The 17,331-nt window shown below is 38.0% G+C and overlaps 1 protein-coding gene across 2 annotated transcripts in view; it reads left to right on the top strand.

Moving 5' to 3' along the window:
- Window positions 1–1,569: 1,569 nt before the first annotated feature.
- The window catches only part of asic2 (acid-sensing (proton-gated) ion channel 2), a 402,948-nt gene continuing 387,186 nt past the window's right edge, over window positions 1,570–17,331 (top strand). Inside the window, exons 1-2 of one of the 2 annotated variants that reach the window (XM_028041889.1) lie at window positions 1,570–1,766; window positions 6,088–6,707. In XM_028041889.1, coding sequence (XP_027897690.1) covers window positions 6,135–6,707 — 573 coding nt within the window. In that variant the 5' untranslated portion in view covers window positions 1,570–1,766; window positions 6,088–6,134. Of the gene's footprint in view, window positions 1,767–5,125; window positions 5,517–6,087; window positions 6,708–17,331 lie in introns of those variants that run through there. The other variant, XM_028041888.1, reaches the window with a different exon arrangement.

A 17,331-nucleotide genomic window follows, 5' to 3' on the forward strand; every position in this document is an offset into this window, starting at 1 on the left:
TAAAAAGGGAAACAAAAAAGAACACAAATCTGGATCTATTAATCCTATGGATGGAAAGTTATTTGGATAGATGAAAGCAGATAATATTACTAAAGCATTAGGCTTAACTTTGAACCCAGGAGATTGTTTAATCTCTGTAAAACTACGCTCATTACCGCAGAGGGGGAAAAAAGCAAGATTTGCTTAATTAAGCTGCAAAGAAACCTGCAAACCCTGCAGCTGTCTGGGAGCACAGCAAATTTGATTTGGGAAAAAGACTGTGTGATCGACAGACAATGTGTGAAAGAGTGTGTGTTGGATGCAGAAGCACAGATTATCTTTAAACTTTCTTTACTTTTAATGAGGGCTTTGGTGTTCCTGCAACTGGCTGAACCCAGATGAAAATTCAAAGTGATGTAAAAAAAACCAACAACCCTCTAACACAGCTTTTAAAATCAGCATGTGACGAGCAGCATTCATAGTTTCCTCCTATTTATTTAAAGACTTTTTTTTTTCTACGATCCATAGTAAATATTGATATTATTGATTGTGCTTGTCACTTAAATTAATATTTATCCAGTTTATTTATATAATGCAAAGTCTGAAAAACTCACAAAACTTAGGTTAACCCAAGTTCAGTCCAAATTAATTCAATTCAGTGCCATATATTTTGAGATACTAATCCAATTACAGAGTAATAATCTATCTAACTATTTTTAAAAAAGTCAGAATCAATGTCAACAAGTAAGACATTTTTTGAAGAAAAAGGGGGAGCTGAACTCTCGAGGGAGGAAAGACTATTAAGAGAAAATCATTCCTACTCTTCTAGGAAGCTGAAGTAAGCCTGCTTTCTGAGAGCAAAGTGCTTTTTTGAACATATGAATCTGGGGAATTCTTTCAGATAATGTGGGTTGGTTTTTCATCTAAGGTGAACTTTTAAAAATATCTGTTCTGCATTTAACATCTAGAAAATTGAAGAAACAGGATTTCCCTCTGATTTTCAAAACAACTCTCATTGCACCAATTTGGATCACAACGGATTTTTACTCAATTTATTTTTTGGGATTTCTTGTAATAAACACCAGTCCAGCCTAAAAAACAGTCTATGGAACAGTTTCTTTTGCTTCTTTAAGTCTTGGACGAGATGTTTGTAATTTCGGTTTAATCTTAGCTAATTTTACGAACAAACAGCAACAGTTATGAAAGGGTAATTCCCAAATAATTTCAAGCATGAAGAAAAACATCGAGAGAAAGTCCAATTGGATATTTGTCTAGATTTCCTAATGATCCCAACCGCCATTGTTGTCTTTCTTCTTCTTCTTAGGTTTTATGGTGGCTGACCCAGTTATGAAGGTGCACTACCGCCACCTACTGAACTGGAGTGTGGACAGGAGACGAACTAAGGTGAAACCAACTTAATTTATTTAATTAACAATTCAACTAAATTATCTCTAACAGCTATTATTGGATCCAAACTGCAGTTGAAAACTAAAGAAAAAGATTTAAACCGCCAACAAACTAAAAAACGTTTCCATTTTTTCCGTCTTGCGCATGCGCAATACTCAAAAGAGTCACCCTAACACCTGTTAGCATATGGTTAGCATCGTGTCGTTGTTTTCGCCAGTTAAAGTGACGGCGAGTGTTTGTTTACGCAAGTGCTTAAAGTAAAGTAGTTAATAGTGTTTTGGAGAGTTTCTTCGATAAACTTTAGCCTCCATTTGTCAGGAAAAAGATGGGAAAGAGGTTTCAAAGGCGGAGTTTTGGCTAAGCAAATTCCACAGCAACAGGTGAGTTAATTAACCCAGCCGGTGTAGAACATTAATAATTGGATAACTTCAATAGACTACAAAAACGTACAGCAATTCTTTTATTTTTAAAACTAAAATAATTTAAACCTACACAACAAGCTGCTGTTCCCTCAATGTTTAATTTTATGTGATTCTTCATTAATTTACCACCCGGACTCTTTCTCTGTAGCCACCTTTCATGTGCTGCATTTCATCAAACTTTACAGCTTTAATTAAACTGTCGAAACTTTTAGAGAACGTCCTAAAGGTATTAAGACATAATTTTATAACGCACTGTTTCATTTGGACTCCTCATTACGTTTTAATCGCCTAATTATGGATATATAGTAATCGCTCAGTAATTGAAGAAAATGAGCTAAAAGCATGCAGGGATTTGGCAAAAATTGTATTTAAATTCAGAACGCAGTTTAAAGGTAAAGCTCATTTCCCGACTTTATGAAAGCTGCTGACTGCTTAATAAAGTGATTATGTGTATCTGGGATTTAGATGTAATAATCAGATGTTGTGTAGTTTAAATTGACATGAATGTAACTTGATAAACATAAAGGAATAGTGAGGTTTAGTTAAGGTTATTGTAATGTGTGTTAAGGAGTTTAATTCCTCTATTTTGCATAGTTATGATGTTGAACCAACCATCTACTGGCACATACAGTAGTGTATTTGTATTCTGACTGCTAACATAGCAATAACAATAAAACAAAAATGTGTTTAGTATAATTAGTTTTTTGTTGTAGGCATTCTGTCTGCCTTGTAATTTGTATTTCAGATTGTTTCTTTAATATCTCCTTTTATTTTGTCCAGTGTTGGTGACAAATTTACTTTCCTAAATATATAATGGCCTAATTTGGCAGCCACACAGATTCTGTGTTTTGCAAAGTTTGCAGCTTTTTCTCATTGTTGCACTTTATTGCTGATGCATCAGTATGCATAATGTCAGATCCCTCATATTTTGATGCAAAGACAGAGGACGAGTACTATAGGACTATAAAGCATCTGTTTCTTGGACGGACATTGCAAGATGTATGTATATATATCAACCTTTGCTTGTCATCCAGGGAAGTGGGCTTTCTTTCAACAAGAATAAAATCAAAAGTTAAAAAAAAAACATGTTTGTGGTGCTCTTACTAGATAAAGTTGCTACAAATTACTTAAAAACATTATTTTTTGGATATTTGGTCATGAGAATATCCCCATCCCAGTCCCATCACTTTTCAGAGAACCATATAGAGAAAAAGATGCAACCAAACTATGATAAACTCCAATTGCTAACAAGATAATAGGTCATTGTCAGTCAGAATTTAAGCATTTGCAACAATGGATTTGATGGAAAACTTGCTATTTTTTTGTATTTGAGACATATGCAATTTTTAATTGCTCTTGAATAAGCAGTTGTAAGCAATCGATGGATGGGATTGAAATTCAAAAGTGAAAATATAGTTATTTGGTTATTTATCTTTGAATCTGTCATGAAATGAAAAAAAAGCATTGTTTTCCACTTTCTCAATTCTAGACAAAGATCAAAAATGCAAAGTGGAGAAAAAAAGGCTGTGTGAGACTTAATTGAATTTTAATATTTGATAAATCGGGTTTGTGAAAGTGCAGATACTGGCAAGATGTCTGCCCTGGAACCACACACCAATTTGATTACAGACTTATTGAACACTGGAGTTGTGTTGTTCCACCACTCTGATGGATTTTCTCTTTTTCCTCTGTTCTGCTCCGTTGTTTTTCTGCCTCCATAATTACATCATGGTGCATCAAAATACATGTTGTACTGTAGATTATTTCTGTTGGGATACCTTTAAAATGATTCAGTTGACTCTTATCAAATGTCACCAAGATATTCAACAGCTCACAAATGGCACCTAAATCTCAACAGTTGTTTTTTATTAGTTTTATTACAAAAAAAAAAATCAAATGTAGAACAAACTTAGCATCTACTTAACAACCCAAAACAAGAACCAACATTTAGCCTTGTATAAATGTAGAACTCAACCCAGAACAACTGGAACCAACATCTAGTTTTACCAGAACCAGAATCCAGAGAAACCCCTACTAGTTTATAAACTACTAGGTTATAGACCTACTAGTTTATAAATTATGGATTTCCTATTCTTATTAAATATTGGGAACCAATATGTAGTTTAATACTTTTACCGTTTTGTTTTTCTTTTGGTTTTGTTGTTTTGTTTGTATTTCCTTCTAATTGCACTTTGAAGTGTCTTGTTGCTGTATAAATAAAATTACCTTGCCTTCAAAAGTAAAATTGTCCCGCATCGTCTGAGATCCATCATCTTATCTATATTTTGTAGCATTTTGTCCTCAGTGTCTTGATTTGACCAAAGGCTCCAGAGTGAAACCTTTTGGAAACTAATGCAAAGTAAAACCATTTCTTAAATTTTTGTTAACTGATGAAGATTGGAAATCATCTACCTTACTGAATGACATGTTCTCTTGTTTTTCCACATTTTAAAAGTTCCTTTACCAACTTAAAAAGGAAAGTATTAACAGAGCGGCAAACTGTTTCTGTTTACTGCTCTGTTAAGCATGAAAACAAGCAGCAGCAAAGGAAACTGTGCGTCTATCAATGGGCTCCAGCCCTCAGGCGGTAATTGACTGTTTGGGATTTGCATACATATTCCTAAGTATTGTACTTTTTCTAATTACTATTGAGTCTATCAAATTGAGCTCATAATTAATGCAATGTTTTTTGTTTTTATTGCCTACATCTAGACGTTCCCCCCCACAACCATTACAACGTAACCATTTGTAATGGTTACGTTGTTTACCTTTAGTGTTGCAGCTTTGTTTCTTGTTTACCACCATTTAACACTCTCACGCTCTTCTGTTATTTCTTACCATTTCCTCCTCAAGTCTCCTCGTATCACTTCACTTGGGTTGCTTTTCGTTTTCTTTCTTATAAATAGTCTAAGAAATATAAATTCAGTGTAGAAATCTGGGCTCAAGTACGTTGTGTGTTCCCATTATTGCGCTTACATCGGTGTCCCTCACCTCTGCTTGTGGGTCTGAATACCTTTGGGTGACGTCCTTGTGACCACATTTCCCTGCTTGCCCTTTTTTTTTTAGTTTCCTGTCTTATTTTTGTCCTCAACCTAGATCTCCCTGCCTTTACTCCTCCATCTCCACTTCTGCTTCACCACCCATGACACGCACTCCTCCCAACCTACCCCACTCCACCACTGTTCCCCTCTCCTGAATGTGTCTCTCCAGCTGATTGTCTCCCGTTTTCCACTCGTCCGTCACTCCGTTTTTATTTTCCTTTTTTGTGGCGGCTAGCAGCGGAAATATGAAAAAGACGGAGACAAATGCGAGCGGGGGAGGAGAGAAACATATTCAATAAGAGACTTTGCTTTGGGGAGATCAGGTGAGGAGAGTGTTGGCTTCCCTCCTGTCTCTCCCCTCTCCCCTCTCTCTCGCTGCTCTGGCTCAGTGTAAAGCATGTGTGTTGGTGTGTGCGTCTCTCCCGGCTCGGCTGTTGTTCGCCGCCGCCACAGATGAGCAGGGAAGAGGAGGTAAAGCGGATGTCTGTGGCCAGAGGAAAACAGGAGGAGTTTGGATCGACAAGCGAGACTAACCGGCGGCTCTGATCATCAACGGCTCTCCCTCTGTCTTCCCCACACACACACACGCACTCACGTGCGCTGTCAGGCTCACTCACACACACTCACGCCAGCTGGATGTCTCCTCGCTAGGCTGAACGAGAGAGAGGTGCTTTGGCTTGTCATTAGTTGAGGGCACGGGAGAACATGAGAAGCCTTGACGCGTGTTTGCATGCATAGTGTTTCTGAATGGAGATGAGCCGGTACTTTGTATACACAGGGGCTGCTTTTATTTGCTCGCGGCTGAAGTGACTCTCACCTCCTCCTCAGAGTGTCACACAGGACTTAACTCTGCTATTTTTGTCAATGAAATCGAGCAGCCGCGGGGGGCAATGGAGGATGAAAAAGGAGGAGAGGCATGTTGGGAATTGGGTGTGTGTATTGAGTGGATGTTTGGGGGTATAGTGGAAGCCACAGGCGGGCTGGCAGCCACAGTAACTCTCAGTTCAGGGGAGTGAATAAGAGTGGAAGTGGAGAGGAGAGGGATATCCTGAGGGAGCATCTTTCTCCTCATTCGCTGATTCTCTGTGGTACTTCCTAAAGTCTCAGCTTTTCGCTTTATTCACTCCTTGTTTGTCATTTTGTTTTTAAATTTGCTGCTATGTCAGTTTTCTGTTTGCATTTGCCTTGAATATCTACCTTTTACAGTATAGCTACTAATGCTTTGTCTCTCTGTGCAGGTGTGATCCCACAGAGGCTCCCTGGCTGACCAGGAGGAGGGCTAAACATGGATCTAAAGGAGGGTTGTGGCAGTCAGGGGAGCCACGAGAGCTCCAGTTTGCGCCCCACCTCCTGGCAGGCCTTCGCCGGTTCCAGCACGCTACACGGCCTGCGCTTCATCTTCCCATATGGTCATACCGGCGTTCGCCGCTTGCTCTGGGCTGCAGCCTTGCTGGCCTGCCTGGGACTGTTCGCTCTGGAGAGCGCAGAGAGGCTCGCGTACTTCCTCTCCTACCCTCACCTGACCAGTTTGGACGCCGTGGTGTCGAGCAGTCTGGTTTTCCCCGCCGTCACCATTTGTAACCTCAACATCTACCGCTTCAGCCACCTGACCAGCAACGACCTGTACCACGCTGGAGAGCTGCTGGCGCTGCTGGACGTGGACCTGGCCATCCCGCAGCCACACCTGGCGGAGCCGGATGTGCTCGCTTTTCTGCAGGAAAGGACCAACTTCACTGCCTACAAGGCCAAGGCGTTCAACATGAAGGAGTTCATGGATCGGGTCGGCCATGACCTCGAGGAGATGATGCTCTACTGCAGATACCAAGGCCAGGACTGCAGCCATGGTGACTTCAAAACTGTGAGTGATGCCCATTTTCTTTTTCCTCTGCTGGACTTTGTCCAAAGTTTCCCTCCTCTGGAAGGTGCATGACCAGTTTTTAGTGCAAATAAAAAGTTTTGATGTATGCTGATAGCTGTACTTTTCCTCCCACAGTGCACAGCTGGGAGTTTACTAACTGTTTTTCTCATGTTTTGCTTCACATGCTGCTTGCTAAGCTTTGTTCTGCTAATGCACTCTGTGCTGCTGTCTTGTTGTTGTCCTCACCCTAGAAATAATAGTGTTTTTTTCCTCTTTGGCAAATGGAGAACAGCAACAAATCTGAAGTAATTTAATCATTGGAGTAAAATTAGAGTTTTCTGCTGGACTATTTCTATTGTGAATTCCTTCAAAACATCACGACACTTTCATTTCTGCAGTGAAGGAATTTATTTCAGTTTTTAAATTGAAGCAAACAAATGGTGTTTTTCTCAAAGCTTGATTGTTTGCAGGAGAAAACAAATTATTTGCTGTGCACATTGTGATTTCTGCTCTCTCTGGTTTTTGTTGTGGGTAAAATTAAAGCCTTGTTTTATGCCAGAGCGAAATGAGCAAGTTTCTGGCACCAGCTTGGTTTGGTGCTTCACATCCACTTGTTGCACACTTAAACTCCCTCAGACTGAGGGTTAATGGAGTCCAGCAGTGATTAGTTGAGCTGTTCATGGAATTGAAGATTAGTATGCTGCAGAGGAAAATATTAAAACTTTTGATGCCTCATTTGTTCCCATCAACTTAATAAAAATAACTTCTGGAATTTGTGCAGCAATAAAGACAAGCTTTGTGAAATATATGCATGTAATTACAGACATTCTCACTTCTCTTTTAAAAAAAAAGCTGCACAGTTTTATACTGCTGGAATGCATTTATTCTGCTGCTAATACATCTTTGTGACTTGATGACTTGATAAATGTTTAATTTTATTATGTGATATAGAACTATATCTCTTCTTGCACACATCACACATAAAGCACAACCCATGGTTAAAATGTACCTTATTAACCGTGGGATTTTAATTTATTTGCAATATTGTGAATATTCAAGCATGAAAATGTCAGTTTTTTCATTATTGGGCTGCTTCTGTTTTCACACTAAAGGCTATGAATGCTGTTTGATGTAGCAGCAGGGCAACATAGTTGGATTGTGCAAGGCTATTTTTAGAGGTCTGCTTCCAATGGTAGTATGAGTGTTATAGTATAATCTATAGTATTTTAATGTACCACTGGTTTGCAGGATGACCTTTCTTAAAAAGCATTTACATGCAGATTGAAGTGGGAATATCTGTGGCAAGCCTGAATAATGTTGAATCTGGGAATGATTTGCTTCTGAAATATACATTCTAGTTCTTAGGGGCAGGTTTTGATGGCTATAGTTATTATTATTATCATTATTTCAAGTTAATAGCGAAGTGAAGGCACAAAATCAAGTGATTGCATTAAGGACAGAATATAAAATAGATGCAATTTTTGTACTTAAAAATAGGGCAAAACAAAGTTCTTTATATTAGTAATGCATCGTATATAGTCACTAACATCGATAGCGGCCAATATTAGTCATTTTTTAACATATTGGTTAAAAAATGACGGAAAAACATAAGGCAATGAAAAAGATTTGATTGTTTTAAATATTTTTTTAAATCCTTCTTCCATTTTTCATAGTAAAAGTGTAATAATGTTTGATAAATGCACTAATTTTCACATCGATTAATAATAATTTGAAACCATTTAGCTTTATGTTGCTTTATCACATCTTACCTTTAATATTTTACCAATCAGTGTTTTGAATTTGGACTAACCTGTATATAAAATGGGCATTAATAAATCCAATGGGCCTTTCTTTTTATGACCCGTTTGGTTGAGCTGTGCTTTTAAAGTTAAAGTCAGAATTATTAGACCCCATAATAAAATCACACAAAATGTGATGTTTGTGATGTTTCCAGGGAAATGACAAATAAAATAAAAAACTGTTCAAGTTGGAGTTTTATGTTTTATTGATGTAATGAATTGCAACAAGAAAACTAAAAAATAATTATTAATTCTGACCACAACTATGTAACGGGGTCGAAAATGCCCCCCAATTTTTTTGATCAAGATAAAGTTTCCAAAAGAAGTTGCAATTAGTTTACAGTTCTCTATTCATTTTCAAAAAAAATTATATCTTATTACTTTACAGTTTGAAACACTCATCATCCAAGTTGGTCCAGATTCTACAAAATTTGTGGAGCCTCTGAATAAGATGTTACTACAATTCAAGCAGGTTTAAGGTTAAATATTTTGTTTCGGATGCCTAGAATGCTTTAAAATACAGAAAAAACTTTAGAGATGCAAGTCTGGATTTTTCAGATTAAAAACATGAACTAACTCTGCAAGCAGGAACACTGAGCTTTACAACATGCTTACATCCCCTAACAAGCTGCAGATTGAAGAATACTGATTTAACCTTTTCACAAAAGCTAATTATTTATTGGGTTGTGCTGTGGTGGCGCAGGGGTTAAGCACAACCCACGTATGGAGGCCTTAGTCCTTGACGCAGCTGTCGCAGGTTCAATTCCCAGCCTGGCGACCTTTGCTGCATGTTCTCCCCTTCTCTCATTACCCACTTTCCTGTCAATTAACTATCAAATAAAGGCCACTAAAGCCAATAAAAAAAGCTAATTATTTTTGATAAATCTAAAGAGAGGTTGCAACTTTTTAGGTATCAAATCTGAATGCTTCCCTAAGTAAAGCAACCATATGATATATATTTTAGGATTTTTCTCTTCTGCAGAAATATTTAGTTTTTAGACGAGCAGGCATTATTCTGAAAGCAGCAGCTCAACACAAAGTGAGTAAATGACTCAGTGCTGCTACCACAGCAGACATCAACAACGGAAACAGCAGGGACTCTCTATTATCCATACAGTAAGTCGCAGCTTCTGTGCGTGCATGCATCCATCCATCGATGATTTAGAGTCCGTGGGGGCGTAAGTGATACAGTCATATGGCCAAACCTCTGTCTCTATGCACACATTCATTAACCTTTTTTAAGCTGCAAGCTTATGGCTGTAGACTCACATATAATCGAGTTGGCCAGACTTTATTGAGCCTTTATTGCTGGGTTGCAGATGACGTAGTACTGACGTCACGCAATGCAGTAAATGACTGCATTGTCAGGACGTAAATGCAGCTTGTTTACTTCTCTTGATCCAGCATCAAAATGCCTAAAGTCTGTGTCCTGTATGGTTGTGCCAACTGTTCTAATAGAGAGAAAGATTAACGTTATTTTTCGTGTTTTGAAGGCAGTTGGTCACAGTGGAGATGATTTTTAAAAAATTACAGAAAAAAGACGCAAAAAGTGGATCAACAATCTACAGCTAAAAACCAGAGGTGCAGAAACTAACAACGCCAGAGTTTGCAGCAACCACTTTCTAACAGTCGCATTGTTTAAATTATATTTTCACATATTTTATTGGACAGCTGCTTAGAAAGACTATCATTCATATGTAAGGTGAGATATATTATTTTTGCACCCTAGCTTGGTCAAACCGTGTTTTAATGGGGTTTCTGTAGATCACTGCGGATGTTTGACCTACATTCTAGAAATGCAGAATGACTCAACATTAACATCCAACTCCAGCATAAATTTGGGTTTACAGAAACTAAATTGATTATTTACAAGTAGATCCAAGCACATATAAATAACATGGGTTAGCTTGTTGTTAGCGATAGCGACAGCATTGTTATTGTAGACTAATTATTTAAAAAAGCACAACTCACTACTCACCTGGACAGAAACAAGTTGGCAGCCATTTAATGCTTCTTTTGACTCTAAATTTGACCCAACCTGAAAATGAATGCTTGTATGCTTGCAAATCTTTGAAGTTTTCATCTGGCTCATCGTTTAGCAGCTAGTTATGTCGATCGCCTGGATGCCGGGTAAATCCTTAAGACTTCATAGGTCTTATTTACCGAGACGATATGGGTCATATCCTAAATATACGCATATTATTTCGAGATGCCTTGTCTGTTCCGGCCCATTTAAGGCATTAGTGTACTTGCTGTGATCCATTTTGCTCTGTTTTGAACCGGAGAAATCCACTTCCTGACCCCCATCTGAATTTTGCACGTCATCCGGGTCATGTGTCTGAAACCCAGCAATATGCAACAGTGAAACATGTAGCAGTTGATCCACATGTAAGCAGCCTAATGAAGCCTTCCTCTGGTTTGCTCTTTGTTTTGTGGAGTGGACTCTTGTTGCCATTGACGAAGTGGATCAGTGGCATTATTGTGCCTCAACCGTGTCAAATTCAAATCATTAAAGCCTCTGGGTCTGAGTCAATTACTACTGGATTGATGACTTTATGTTTTATCTTGAGATTTGTTCAATTCAGAGAAGCTAATTGGAAAAACAACAATTGTGAATCAGACGTTGGCTGTAGTGATGATCAATTCACGCCTTCAGATGGATGCCTGCCCTGCGGCTGATCCTTACTGCAGTGAGCCGTAGCAACTCCACAAGGCTCCGTCTGTCAGGAGAGCATGGGATTTTCATGTAGACATTTCCAGAGTGTTAGTGCAAATCTATCTTTATTCTGTATTTGTCTTCCCATGTAGCCTATTGAGGCTCCATTTAACTCCCCCTTAGCAACAATCTTACATGTTGTGTGACACATCTTTCACCGCAAACCATGTTCAAATATAATCATGTTGACAGAGAGGCTACTAGAAGGGACTGTCATCCTCTTTGCCCTCTGCCTGTTGCTGCTGAGTTTCTCCACTCTTCCGTCTATTAACTTCTTCCGTCTTTACTCTCTTTGAATTCTACAGCATTTCTTCATATCTCCATATCTGTTTTGGAGGAAAGTAAAACAGGCATGCACGGCCACAGTTGAGCTTAAATTCAGGAAATAAATGGTGTAGCTGAAGTACATGCGAACATGAATAAGCACACACACATGGAGAGAGCATATTAGCATGACACTCCAGGGACCCGAGTCAGCGTTTGAGTGGCACTGTGATGAATGACCGTGGGGAGGATTATGGGGACGCGGGAGTCTGTGTGATGTGACTGATGGAACTGGAGCATTGCACTGCACAAAAGGGGAAATGGAAGTACTGTGCACATTCCCACTGATATGTGCGGTGTGTCACCTTGGATAGTTTTAAGCATTTTTCAGATTTGCAGACCGCTCCTTTTTAATTTGCGTTCATACGTGAATGCCTCGCAGACCTACTTGACATGATTCTTCCTAAATGAGCGCTTTAGTACACTTGTTTTTGAAGGATGCTTAAGAAATGAGGGCACATCTCAAAGAATATCTGTCAAAATCTTTTTCTCACCTTCAGTTCAACTTCTCTGAAACTGTCCTGAGTTGTTGCAGTGCAGCTTAGTAAAGAGTGAGTGTGCGTGAGTGAGAAAGTTGCTGGTGGATTAACAATGCAAAAAAGTAAAAAATAAATAAGATACTATTAAATGATTTTGTCACATTTAAAGAAAAGATTATTGCTAATATTCCATGGGTCAGTTCCTACCTTATTAGAAATTATTGATTGTTTTCAGCTAAAGCTAACAATTACGTGCAAAAAATAATGTCCTTTAAGTATAACTTGGTTCCTGGCATCATTTACTTGAAAATATCAGTTTTATTTCTCCAGAAATCATTGCAACTAACAATCTGCTGCTATGTCAACTAATACTAAAAATAAATCTTAAAGATGCTGAGTAAACATGCATGCAAAGTTAATTATTTTTGCATAAACATTGGTTCTAATGCTAAGAAAGCAATTCTCATTTTTGCTTTTCTTGCCTCTACATTCTGCAGTATTAGAAAAAAGCTTCTTTAGACAATTACATAATTCAAAAATTAATATTTAACTAAGCACCTGTTCAGACAAACATTCAAATAAGAATAGCTTATTATTGCTGGGTTATTACACCCAAGCTCCACAATATGTTGGGTTGTATTAGTAATTGTAATTGCAAAGAGCTTGGGTGATTATTTTTCAAGCTCTCTGCATATCAAGAATATATTTAGTCAGTTACATGGATGCTAACCGTTTATTATGCTCAAATCTGTTGAATATATTGATGCTAAACTCGGAGTCATAGTGATTTAAAAAAAATAAATGTCTGAAAGTGTGAGTTATTCATAATTAATGTCCAGATATCAATTTTCAGCAGAATATTGCAATTTCTTTTATAACATCCAACGCTATTATAAACCCTCCCTTTTTTTCTGTACATGTTTTTATAGGTTTTTAATTATGCAGTGAGAATCTTTGTTAAATTATGCACAGAATTTTAAGCCTTTTAAAAATATTATAATAGAAGACGAGCCAAAACCATATTTTATGGTTTTAAAAAGCAAACATTTTAAAATAATGGTTTAGCTACAGACTCAAATAGTATCAAAACTTGAAATGCACCAGAGGTCAGGCTCGTGCAAGGGGCGGCCTAAGGTCATGCAGGCTTCCTTCCCTTTGAATGAGGTTACATATTTCAAAAGGAAAGATTCACAGGAATCATGTGATGTTGAGGAAAACAGAAGTTTTATCAAAGCAGGCTCACAGGGATCAGGTGATCAATCTTTTTTCGTGCAGATGGGACAGTCAGCTTGATTAGGAGGTAAAGCTTCAATGGCCACGTCGGCTAAAAGCTCCCTGTAATTCATCCAAAGTGTCGAAATTAGCTCTCATTAATGCAGCCACATAATGAAAATTGGGTCATTTTGTTCTTCAGGACACCAGGCTGGGTTGAACTATTTCAACATAACTTTGTTTTATGCAGTAATGTGCTTGGACAGCAATGTTGGTATTTTGTTTCTACTAGTTCGCTTCCATTTTCCGGTTTTTGTATCTGCAAGCGACATGAATATGTTTGAGAAACAGTTATTTGTACAATTCTCCACTGAAATAAACAACGGTAACACTTTATTTAAAGGCTGTGCATAAGACTGACATGACAGTCATAAGCATTACAAACTTTGCATTATTTGGTAAATAATGACTATTACTGCAAAGTTGTACTAAAACTTGTATTAAAAGTCAATTATAATGGCCGACTGCGCATTATTTGGTAAACAGTGACACTTTTAATGCAAAGTTGTATTATAACTTGCATTATTAAAAAAGCACTTTAAACATGAGGAAATATTTTATATATATTCAACCAAATCTTGAATAATTCATGAATTGAAACATCATTCAGTAAAAAATGTGAAAAAGAGTCTTTTGTTATTAATGACAGGTATAAATAACCATGAACTGATGCGGACTCTATTATAAAAATAGTATTGCTGCAGTATTTTATTCTGACATTATGACCTTAGACTAACCCAAGGTCTCAGACTCTTCAAATATGTAAAGATGAGAATTATTCATTAAAATTACATTCTGTTTATGACCTGAAATATGAATAAAATAGGTAAAATATCACATCAGTCATGTCCATGAACAGAACACTATAACCTGTTCATCAAATGAAAGAACCTAATTTAGTTGGTTTTAATCGTGTTGCAAGTATGTATGGAACATTTTAAATGTTTAATAATGAGCAGCAGTTCTAGCTGAGTAGCAGGTTCTGTTATTCTGTTCACTTGGTCTTGGTGCTTTCCTGAAATGAAAATGTGCATTACATCTTGGGAAGTCATTCATAAGATTTTCTCATACTGACCAATCAAATTGAAGCTTACAAAGCAGGCCTTGACTTCCAGTTGAATGAACTAATAGAAATAATTCATTGATACGGCAGGCAGGAATTATCCAGGGATGTTTTTGACTGCATGAAATCCAGTCAACTCCATTCTTACGCGGCTCTTATACACTTTGAGTGATTTTTCTGATGGTTATTTTATTTTATTTTTTCAGGAAAAACGGGCAGAGTTTATAGTACAGTGCTACAGGTCATGCACAAAAGAAATATGTTCTGTACAAAATGTAGCCACATCTCTCTGGCTAGAGCTCTTAAACCAAAAACATGAACATAATTTAATGTTTACAATTCAAACTGTAAGAAAATTCATTTTATTATATGTCAAGTTTTGTCAGGTTTGCTTGACTGTGCGATTCCCCACTTGAAAGGATAGTCTCTACGATAAAACGTTTAACTGGATTTCAATTTAGCTGATCCATCTTTATTTTTATATGATGGTTACCATAGTGATTTAGCCTTTCAGCCACGTAGGTGAAAAACCTCAAAAGAAACAGAAACACATCTGTTACATTCTGAAATTAACAAGATAAATACATTGTGAAATAATCAAACAGATTTCCACCCCTTTAAATTACCGTATTTTCTGCACTATAAGGCGCACCTAAAAACCTTCAATTTTCTCAAAAGCCGACAGTGCGCCTTATAATCCGGTGCGCCTTATATATGGACCAATATTGAGCCACAACAGGTCTCGCAACTACGGTAAGAAGCCGCCAACTTCATTTTCCCCCGTGGAAGAAGAAACGGGGAAAGCAGACGCCGACTTCATTTTCCCCGTAGAAGAAGAAACGGGAAAGCAGCCGCCGATGCAGCCAGCGGTGCACGCTGGGTTTTGTGTAAAGACCCCAAAATGGCTCCTATTAAGAGACACGCTTACAACGCAGAGTTTAAGCTCAAGGCGATCAGTCACACAGTAGAACAGGGGAATGGGCTCTTTGCACCTGCCGCGCTGACGTCACAACCGCATGCGCAAATGCGGCTCTCTTTTTTCGCTTTGAGTTACCATGACAGCTAGAAAAGACAAAGTCTTATTTCAGACGCAAATAAAACAATACTATGAACATTGCTGTCTTCCTAATATAATGGGCTTTTAAGTTTTCATGGATTTCCAAACGATCTTGAATTAAGAAGACAGTGGCTTGTAAATATTCGTCGCTACCAGTTAAAGCTAACGCAGCACAGCAAAGTTTACAGCCTTCACTTCACTCAGGATCAACTTCTTCAGCCTAAAGAAGAAGGTAAAGGAGCCTCCTGTGTTATTTCCATGGACTCACTTCTGTATTCAGCCTGAAAGAGAGTTTATGGGAACCAGAGAGCAGACCAGAGCCAGACAGCCGAGCTACTGATCCACCTGTACACACTGCTGTAAACACCGTCCTGCTTCACAAGAAGCATGCGAAACTAATAAAGCGAAATAACACGGAGACCTTAAGGTACACGGCCATATTTTTCTAAAAGCGACAACTTTGAACCTGAACAGTCAGCTGAACTAGAACTCCGACACCAGAGCTGCTCTACTGTTAAGCTATGGGCTTGCTGTGCTTCAGAAGCAAAAAGCCTGAACCGTAAAATCCCCGTTACTTGGTCTCTGACACTAACGACAATAAACGCATGTAATATACTTGAACATAAGGTAAAAACATTGTCCGTTAATGAATGTTTAGATACTTAAATAGCACATTTTTACAAGAAAAATGTCTAGCATAAGCTAAAGCTAATGTTAGCCACAAAGTTTAAAGAAAGTAAAACTCACCTTCGTATCTGTGTATAACAAGGCGAACATCTTTAAACCTTTCTCCAGCTTATTGTCGGGGCTTCGGATCGATGTTCATCATTAACTGTTACCTTGGACAAGCCCTGCAAATACCAAGTGTAAAGAGCCTTTTTCAATAGATTGGAAAAGATTGAGCCGCTTTTCCCCGAACGCGGAAGCTGAGGTGCAAAGAGCCCATAGAGCAGCAGAGAGAATTTAACATGAACAATCAATGGTGCGGAAGTGGAGGAAGCAACAGCTGTTCATTTTGGGAATGAACGGAGTTTTCAGAACGCTGGTTTGTAATCTATTAATAAAGTTTGACTGACCTATCTGACTATTTTGTCGACATTCCCTTTAGCGCAGCTCCATCTAATGGATGCATAACGTAACCCCAGCCTCTACTGTAGCGTCTATTCTATGCGCCTTATAATGCGGTGCGCCTTGTATATGAAAAAAGTTTTAAAATAGGACATTCATTGAAGGTGCGCCTTATAATGTGGTGCGCCTTATAGTGCGGAAAATACGGTAATTATTCCAAAAGTATAATAAATAGCAAATATTTTATAGTAAAATTCAACACCAATAAATACATTTGCATATTTATTTATATTTTTAGTCAAAATTCTATTCTTTTTCACTTTCTACCACAAACAATAAACACCAAGTGTATTTTTTATTTTTTATTTTTTTAAAGTTGCTCGCTTGATTTCAATAATATTAAAACTGTTCAGTACAACAATCAATCAGAGTCCATGTGCTGCTCCAATGAGATTCAGGAAATGAGCAACAGCATTGTGAGGCTTACCGGCCGTCCTTCACAGTTTGTAGAAAACTTTTGCACAGTTCTGAATTTACATGTGCTACCAGCACTGTTCTCATGCTGTGGCACTTTTTCAAAACAGGAGTGACGGGCCAGTCACACCAAAAGTACCTGCACTCTCTGATTGCTAGGAGATTGAGTCCACTTGGTTCTCATCACTAACGAGCAGAGAAGCTGCAGAAAGGTGCAGCAGAGGGGAGTGTCTACCTGGCAGTTCACCAGAACATTAGAATAAAATTGTTCTAACCGTTTAAAATAAGTATTTTATAAATCTTCAGTTCTTAAAGAGTCAGATTTGAATTTCAGAGCGTCTGATGCAAAGTCACATTTTTCTTTAATTGTTT

The sequence above is a fragment of the Xiphophorus couchianus genome, chromosome 16 (genome assembly GCF_001444195.1).
Source record: "Xiphophorus couchianus chromosome 16, X_couchianus-1.0, whole genome shotgun sequence".
Classification (NCBI taxonomy): Eukaryota; Metazoa; Chordata; class Actinopteri; order Cyprinodontiformes; family Poeciliidae; genus Xiphophorus; species Xiphophorus couchianus.